This window comes from Beta vulgaris, chromosome 6 (assembly GCF_026745355.1).
Source record: "Beta vulgaris subsp. vulgaris cultivar EL10 chromosome 6, EL10.2, whole genome shotgun sequence".
NCBI lineage: Eukaryota > Viridiplantae > Streptophyta > Magnoliopsida > Caryophyllales > Amaranthaceae > Beta > Beta vulgaris.
The window spans coordinates 26,327,157-26,336,887 of record NC_079207.1 but is presented as its reverse complement, the minus strand read 5'-3'; the positions used below and the strand labels follow the sequence as shown (position 1 = coordinate 26,336,887).

Genomic DNA, 9,731 nt, shown 5'->3' with positions numbered 1-9,731 from the left:
GATAGTCTTATCCACTTTTAGCTTTTAAATAAATGTTCTTAAAAACAGGGCTATTACAATTTCAGTTATCGGTCTTTTTCGGGCGGGTATCAGTTCAGGTTCCGGTCATAGAGTATCGGGTCAAGAGCAGGTATCAGTTATTATCGGGTCGGGTGCAGGTCTGGTTACAAGTGACCTATTTTGCCAAAATTTTAGGTGCAAGTCAGTTACAGGTCATTAGAGGTTCAGGTCGGGTTATCAGATCAGGTCATTTTTTGACAGCTTTACCGGGAAGGGCCACTAGTGTAAAGGATTCCCAAAAGTTGTTGGGACTGAACAATAAAAAATAAAAGTTGGGACTGTTTTTGTCAAGACACCCAAAGTTGAGACTGATTACATTAATTTTCCAAAATAAAAAGGAATATTACATCAATCAAATATCTTATTTATCCATTTACAAATGCAAAATCAATACGAAAAATTCTATCAATTAACAAAGTGAAATGATTATTTTAACACAAAAGGCTATGTTAATACAACACAAGAAATCCTAAATAAACTCACATAACATTCTTTTATCGTTCATCAAGTTTAATTTTAAAAACCTAGAAGACAGAAAATTAAGAGAAGAAGGGTTAAGTGATAGATGCTTAACCTGTCAAATTTAGTTTAAAATTTTAAACCTACTTATGCCCAAAAAGGCTAGAATTTGTTTGAAATTAAAAAAAACAGGCATGCATTGCGTGCATAATTTGCTTGTAGAGAAATATGTGAAGTCACGTCCTTAATCTTAGAACACTTTTTTCTTTAATTTAAAGAATATCCGATAAAGACATTGAATGAACAATATAATATAAACCATCGCGTTTGATCACATGTCTTGGCTCCTGACCAAAAGTGTCCAACTGGACATCAGAAAAGAACATGAGTTCTAGTAAGTTCTAATATTGCAGATAAGCTCTAGTAAGTTAAACTAATAATATAATATAAACAATCGCGTTTGATCATTCGTCCTAGCTCAACTCGACGATATGATATTGTAGATAAGGTCAAAGTTAAATGTTGAGACATGTGAAAATCAAAATATTGAAAGCGTAATAGAATGGAGGAAATAATATATAGAGATGTGTCTATAAGTTGAGTTTGGAGCGACAATTAATAAATCTCAACATATTAGGTTCGGACCCAAACATGTATCCAACCCTAGACTGAAATATGCCACAGCAGGCGACAAGCAATAATTGAGTTTAAAAGTTACACTTATAGTTTATAAAATATAATGGGTTGAGTCCAAACGAGTTTGAGTCAATATAGGAGTACAAAAGTTTTAGAAAGATTGTTGAGGATGATCCAATAAGCTTACAATTGATTTATATACTTTACATATATTATTGGTATCATGTAGAATGAATATTTATTTCAATATATATCTAATAATTGAACACATGAAAGATAAAAAGAATATACTTACTTTTAGTGGGAAAATCTATAGGCAGGGCCGTTCCTGACATTTTGGAGGCCCTAGGGCGAATTAAAAAATATGGGCCCTCTTCAATTATAACTATTATTCTCTATATATATTGATTTAGAGATTTTAATGGTCAAAGTTCTGCTAAATATGATTTCTTTGTAATAACTCATGAAATCTGGATTCATTTTAGCCTACATTTTTTATAATAATATACCCATCACTGGATTGATGGTTATCTTTTTATGACATGTCTTCCTAAAATTAAGTCATATCTTGCTTCTTAAATTTATCACGTCATCCTCAACATCAAGTTATCAATTGCAGTATGGATTTGGATTACGAAATTGTTTATTAAGTGCTTTGGCCTTTTAGATTACTTCTGTAATATTTTCTGGTTTGAATTGTGAAAAAAGAAAAGACGATAACATAACCCTTCACTTTTTTAACAGTTCCATTTTTACATTCGCTTTTACAAATGCACTAGTTTATTAACATCTAATATCTTGAACTATCTTACTTTATCGATTCGTAAAATTTATGTAAATTAGAAGATATCGAATTTAATATACATTAAGATAAATATAATAACATTTGTTCTTATATATTAGTAACTTTATAGAAGAAGTGGGGTAGAAATGAACAATGTAACATAAAAAGAGTACAATTATAAAGTCGAAGGGGTATGAAATAACAAAAGGTACATAGTTAAGCTATGAGAAGGAAAGAAGCTCTTTTAAAATTATTTAAAACAAAAGAAAATAAAAAAAAATTAGGAAGTTGAAGCTATTTCAAAATCATTGAAAAGAAAAGGAAATCCAAAAGGAAAAAAATTTAAAAGGTGTGAAATTAATAAGAAAAAAGTTTAAAAGCTGAAATTTTTAAAAAATAAAAGTAGAAAGCGGAAAAAAAAATTAAAAACCACTCATATGGTGGATTCGAACCTTGGGATGGAGAGCTGCAGTAATGTATAATAACCAAGGAGCCAAAGCTTTGTTATACAAATTTTCTGCATGCATTTTTGTTTTATCCGCAAAACAAAAAATTGTAAATCAGTAATATGGGCCTTTTTTCCCTGGGCCCTGGGCGGACGCCCCTCCTGCCCATGCTCAGGGACGGACCTGTCTATAGGCATAGCCATGTATAAATATTTAAGGCTTCTTATTTAATAGGAGAAATTGGCCTCAACACTCTGAACTATAGCGCTGGTGCATCAATCAGCCCTAACTAAGACTTATAGTCAGAATACCCTAAAGTAAGGGGCTGAATGCAATCCATACCATAAATGAGATCGGTGACCGAAATTCTTACCACGACGGGAGAATCTTAATTCTTTATTATTATTGTCCATCCCTTCCTCTTCTTATTTTTTCTTTTATAACCCTAATTCTTTTACTTAAACAAAAAAAGGCATGTGCCTTTTATTTTCTCCTTCCTCAACTAAAAACAAAGACTTTAATTTCTTCCCCAAAATCCCTATTTCTTCCTAAATGAACCCTACATTCTAGGTTACCCAAATTGAGATTGAAAGAGTGAAATCTGCATAACAACAATGAGCTCACCTTTATCTTCAAGTTTCAAGAAGAATTCATATATCAGTTTTAGGTAATGATAGGGTTTAATTTATTAGGGTTAAAAAAGAAGAAGATAAGAAAATTATAGTGGGGTGGGGATAGAATATAATAATAAATTAAGATTATCCTGTTGCCGGTGAGAATTCTGGTCACTTATCTCATTTATGGTACACACTGCACCTAGGTCCGTACTTTGGGGTGTTCTGACTATGCCCCTGTTTGGTGATTAGAGTTTAGAGTTTAGAGGTTAGAGTTTGTGGTTAGATGATTACTTTTTTGTTCAAAGGATTTGACTGCTGATTTAAATAATTGTTGTGTAAAGGTGTTTGGTAACACTTAGCTAATTGTCTAGAGTTTTGTATTTTTTAGAGCATGTAAAATGACATTTATGGACATATGTTTTTTTTAAAAACAAATTTTAGTTTTAATTATATGGACAAAATAGTCATTTGTTTTTTCTCTCTCCAAAACTCCCATGAAAAAGCTCCTCTACCCAACTTTTTCAAAAGAGAATTTTGATCAGAGTTTTTGGTATAAAACTCTCTTTAATCCTCTCTCTCACCAAACACCCAAATTAGAGTTTTTACTGGTCAAAACTCTAAACTCTCCCCAAAACTCTAAACTCTCTCTAAAATTCCCTCCCCCCCAACACCCCCTATAAGTCTTAGTTGAGGTTGTTTAGTGCACCCGCGGTATAATTCAGGATGTTAAGACCAATTTTACCTATTTAATATAGTACCTCCTTTAGCCCTTAATTTAGTGGTTTCTTGTTTAGCATAGTGTACATCCAAATTCATTAAAAACTTTATATAGTTTTTTTTAACAAGAAAAACTTTATATAGTTGGTATTCAATGTAATGGTTAATTCTATACTTACAAGCTACAACAATATCATACCCCAATAATACAAATTAAATTCTCATTCTTTTTTCTTTGTTAACTTGTGTCCTTTGCCCACAACTTCACAACCACCTAATTTTTGTCAACAAAATTCTACAACTAGCATACTAGTACAAATTAGTTCTTGTCCCCCACATCTCCCCACCTTTTGTTTTCTTTGGATGGCTGAAATCTTTAACACCCCCCAACTTAAATGTTAGAGATAAATGGGTTTCTGAAACAAGATCACAAGACTGCCCTAAGAAAAGAACAACTCTGTAACACCCCTATAAAAGTTTTCTGTTTCTCAAATATGAAAAACACCTTTCTTTCACTTTCATAGCCCAACCCCCCTTCGTCCTACACTTATTACTCTTCTCATCTTTTTATTAATATTATTTATTATCATTACTTTCTTTTTTTATTATCAATATTTTTAAATATTTTCAGGCATCGATAATTGTGCACACTTTTTCCTTACCCTTCTTTTCTCCTTCTCCTTCTATTTTACACTTCCTTACCTTTTAATTTCAGAGAAACATCCTCTGTTTTTGCTCCTCTTTTTCCTCAGTTCTCTTCAATTGTTATCTGTGTTTTTCTTTCTCCAGTGACTTTTATTCTCCCGCTTCATTTCATAAAAAATGTTATCTTTCATGCATTTTCTGCTATCTTATGGGTTAATTTCATATGTTATATAAACACCTAAGTAGGTCCAAGAATTTGGAGAATAATTCTCTTAATTTGTATATATACCCTTAAAAGAATTTGTGGGTTTTTAGGATTATAAAAAAAAAAATACAACTATGAAGAACAACTTGAAAGTGATAAGTTGTGTAATTTTCTATCTCCTGTTTTCGTTGAATGTGTGGTGGTGCAATGGAGAAACAGAGGATGTTGGAGCAATAATGGAGAAAACAGAGAAAGAAGCTCTATATTCTGCAATTCAAGGTTTTGTGGGTAGTTTGTGGAATGGCTCAGATCTTTATCCTGATCCTTGTGGGTGGACTCCAATTCAGGTATGTGTATTTTTTTCCTCTTATTTTGTTACTATCTTATGGTTGTAATAATTTAATTTTATTTTGGGTATATTGAATGAATATAATGTACTTTAGTTTTACCTATCGAGCATACATTTACAACAATGTACTTCCATGATGTCATTTCATGCCATTTTTACCCTATTTCGTGTGTATTGTGACAAGTTTTCTGGTTGTTGCACATAAATGTAGTGAGAACAGTGAAACACTATTCTTCTCAAGTTCATGTAAATTGTAGAAGTAGAATTCTACTTCCTTTGTATGTAATTATTTGTTCTATTTCAATTTTTGGAATTGAAGTTAACCAATTTTGACTACAAATTCGCCATTAACATACTCCTATCTCCTAATTCTATCCTAAGATGTGAAGTATTTTCTAAATATATTAAAAGGTGTGCATATACGAGAAATTGCGCAACGTGTCGCTCTCTTTAGAGAATTTTAGTTCATGTAAAATATTTTTTTTTAAAAATTGCATAGTATGGGATTTGATCCCAAGACCTCGGATACATATACTGAAGTCTTAACTACTCGACTAACTTATACTTTGTTTTATTATTATAAAGTATTATATTAATAAATAATATTTTTTCGAAGCAGAATTCGGACCTAATAATTTTTTAAAGTTAAAAGGAAAGAACATATATCCCAAATTTATCTACTTTTATTCAACTCTAAACAAGTATATTGTTCTTCTTGTAGATCATTTAAGAAAAGAAAAGCTTGTAATCATATCCAACTTTCCAATTCTCAAAGTGCCTTGAAATCGTAACTAAGTCTCTAATTAGCATTAATCGTTCTTTTTTTTCCTAATCAAACTTTAGTAGTAGTAATTAGTATGCAACCAACAAATTAACTTCAAATCTGATATCTTTCATGAAAAAGGGTTGTTCTAGGTGGTTAGAATATTGATTAGCAAAAGAAGAATAGTGACATGCACAAGGGGCAATAAGTACACTTAATTATATCCTTATAGATGCCGCATGTGCAAAGGTTTCTAAACATATGGAGTAGTTGCTTCCTTGATTATGCTCTTTTCATTTTCTATTTCTGCTCAATTACATTGGACTATTTACTTTCTATTTTCATTGTCAAGTCTCTGATGTCATTTTGTGCTCCTTTTTCTACTCTCGAGTACAAACTCATAACCATTTTAATTTTTTTTTTCTTTTGGATGTTGTTTTGCATAATGATTGTTTCTTAGAAGTTTATTTGAAAACGAAAATGAAAATTCTGCTACTTTGGAAAGTTTCCATCATTACTATGTTTGAAAACGAAAAGAATACAATACATTACTTCATGCAAATTTCCAAAGTATGGTTCGTCATACAGTTAAGGGTTATTTCTCATTTTGTGAAACATGTCTATTCTTCTGGTGATTGCATTATTGTATTTTGCAAACTAATATAGTAAGGTAGAAACAATTTCAAATGTATGCATCTTTAGGCAACATTTTTCTGATATTCTGTTTTGCAGGGTGTTTCATGTGACCTCATCAATGAGTTTTGGTATGTTACTGATCTGAGTATTGGACCTCTTCATGACAATTCCCTCTCATGTACCCAAAACCCGGAATTTAGGCCACAAATCTTTGAGCTTAAACACCTCAAATCTCTTTCATTTTTCAATTGTTTCGTTTCTCCCAATAATCTATTCACCCTACCTACTAACAACTGGGAAAAGTTAGCTCCAACGTTGGAATCCTTAGAATTTCGCTCGAATCCTAGCCTAGTCGGACCGATCCCTTCTACTTTTGGTAATCTCAAAAATCTTCAGTCATTGGTGCTAATCGAAAATGGAATTACTGCAACATTTCCAACAAATATTGGCAACTTGGTACATTTGAAGAGACTAGTAATTTCTGGGAACAAATTTTCAGGTCGAATTCCCGAAACTCTTGGCAATCTCAAGGAGCTCTTGATTCTTGATTTGAGCAGAAACGCACTATCTGGGCACCTCCCTATTTCAATTGGGTACCTAATTTCACTCTTAAAGCTTGATTTGAGCAACAATATGTTGGTGGGTAATATACCAAGTAATATAGGCAACTTGAAGAGCTTAACTTTATTGGATCTTAGAGGGAACAATATTTCTGGTGGCTTAACAAGATCAATTGAGGAAATGGACTCATTACAAGAATTGGTGTTGTCTAGCAATCCAGTTGGGGGTGATATTAACAATGTTGATTGGCAAAAGTTGCAAAATTTAATAATTTTGGACTTATCAAATCTGGGACTGTCAGGTGAATTTCCAAAGTCTATGATCAAGCTGAAGAAATTAAGATATGTGGGTCTTGGTAACAACCATCTCACAGGGGATTTGCCTTCAGATATAGCAAATATGCCTGGTGTTGGTGCAATTTATGTTAATGGGAATAATCTGACAGGGGAGCTGAAATTTTCAGAAACTTTTTATGGGAGATTAGGGAGGAGATTTGGGGCTTGGAATAACCCGAATCTTTGCTACACCGGCGGGCGTGCTCTAATTGGTGTGTTACCTTGCAAATCGGAGGAGAAATTAGTAAAAACTAATTTGAAATATGGGTTGGGTGATGAAAATGGGAAGTTACTACAACAACACTCAGTTTGGATCACTCCAATTACAGAGTCTAACAGCCTAAATCCAAATTCTATATCCTCTTTGGGAGTGTATAGCAGTGCATTTGATGGGGTTTGGTGGGTTTTCCTGGTAGAGTCATTTATGATGGTTTTCTTATGGAACTTTTTCTTGTAATTTAGGAAGATTAGACCTTTTCACACAAAAAAAAGAAAGTGTAAAAGTAAACGATTTGATCCTTTGGTATCTATCATGTCATAAATGATGAAGCTAACTTTAATTCTCTTGCTACAGAGTATTGAAGTCAAATCAAACGAGACGTTTATATTGTTGATCCATGAGTAGATTTACATGCTGTCTTACTTACATATCCATTGGGTACTTGATTTGTCTTTTTAGAGCATCCTTAGCAAAGGGAAAAGAGAAAAAAGGGTTGGGGGATCATCATGACCGTTTAGAATGAGGCTATTTAGGATGATCGTTTAGATAATGATTACTAGCCTTATATGCACGCGATGCGTGCGAAAACAAATAAAATGCTCGATTGTACAATAACATGTATGAAAAATTGTTCAGAACATTTATTGTATTTTTTTTTTAGACCAATAAATAAGAGATGTTATAAATATGATTGTTAATTGATGTTATGATGATAAAAGAGGGGTGAATTTGTGTTTTGCTAGTTAAGGGTATAATGGGGTTTATTATTTTTGGTGTCCCCTTCTTCCCTTATATGGTAGAGATTAGGTAGGAGAGCGAGTCTATTAACATATAGTAGGAGCAGCACCCTCGCAAGCGGTTTCCTAAAATTTATTTCTTTTTATCTTATAAAAAAAGTATATTTAACGTATATAACCATATCAATGTATGGATATTTTATAAGAGAAGGCCAGAAGGGGAGCTATGGTGTCCTCGAATGAAGAGACTATTTTACCCCCATTCCTTTCTAAATTACAAATTCACTTACAAATCGGGGGAGGGGGGGGGCTTCAAACAAAAATACTGGAAATAAAAGTATAACAATCACTCCAAGTCAACTAAAATCATAGAATTGCATAATTTACCCTATACAAATCACTCAAATAAGAAAACTTTGCAAAAACTAAAAAATTCACTTACAAACTACAACCAATATATACTACAACGTCAATACATACTCACAAAAATATTCACAAAAATTTGACTTGAAATCAAAGTGTCCACTTTCTTCACAATCTACAAAGTAGTGTACTTAATTAATTCAAAAATCAACTAAAAAATTATAATATTAGAAATCATAAATAAATTAAAAAAACTTATGTTCTGGTGAGAGACTTAAATGGCAGAGACTAAGCCAAATCAAATTTTATAACTAAAAACAATTGTAATTCGTATGTCTAATGTTCAAATTTTGACTCTTACTTATGTCGAAGAAAATCGAGTTTATGTCTTGAAAAAAATCCAAGCACGCATCGTGTGTCAAAAATGCTAGTTGATATTGATTTGCAGGCATTAGTTGAAGGATGAACATACCTAAATGATCAGTGTTAAATACTTAAAACGTTTCAAAATAGTTGTACCATTTGCTTTTTCATGTTCACCGAGATACTTTTTTGAATAATATATCTAATTGCATATTAAGTAAAAATTATAAAAATTTGATATTTGAAATCCTTGTATTGAGACGAATTTAACAATACCTCGCTTGATCATATTTTTTGTTATATAATAGTGAAAAAATGCTTATCAAAGTTGGTTGATAGATAGTGGTCAATTGCCAAATGGTGCAACTATTTTTGAAACGAATGATGTATTAATGTACAAATGTTTATAGAAAATAAACATAAACTAATACTTCGTAGATGTGCAAAGCTTAAATGGATGGATTCAATGGAGGTATGTGATAGGTTACCAAGGTGTATGCATAACCTATAATGAGCATGTATAATACATACTAGCTTTTTTTAATAAGGTAAGGAGAAACCTTAATAAGTTGGTGGGAATAAAGGGGATCCTAACTTGCCTACGGTTAGAATCGATCCCATTACCTCTGGGAACCGGGAGGGAAGCTCTAACCACTAGACTATATCTCACTCTCTTAATACATACTAGCTCGTGAACAAGCGTTCGACTTGTGGAAAATGTAGAGTGCATGTCATACACTCATATATACGCCAACTTAGATATACATCAAAATTTTGGTACTCTAAGTGGACATTAAATTGACACTAGATGTGGAATTATTCATAAAAAGTTCAC

General features: G+C 32.2%; 1 protein-coding gene across 1 annotated transcript; it reads left to right on the top strand.

Annotated features, from left to right (window-relative positions):
- The first annotated feature begins 4,100 nt into the window (after positions 1–4,100).
- LOC104896351 (piriformospora indica-insensitive protein 2) lies at positions 4,101–7,861 on the top strand. Its single transcript, XM_010683097.4, has 2 exons — positions 4,101–4,916; positions 6,414–7,861. Exons 1-2 carry the CDS (start codon positions 4,704–4,706, stop codon positions 7,668–7,670), a joined length of 1,470 nt encoding a protein of 489 aa, XP_010681399.2. The 5' UTR covers positions 4,101–4,703; the 3' UTR covers positions 7,671–7,861.
- The last annotated feature ends 1,870 nt before the right edge of the window (positions 7,862–9,731 follow it).

Coding starts and splice junctions, on each gene's coding strand:
- LOC104896351 (XM_010683097.4), top strand. CDS start 4,704: ATGAAGAACAACTTGAAAGTGATAAGTTGTGTAATTTTCTATCTCCTG. Junction 4,917..6,413: donor GTGGGTGGACTCCAATTCAG/GTATGTGTATTT, acceptor TCTGTTTTGCAG/GGTGTTTCATGTGACCTCAT.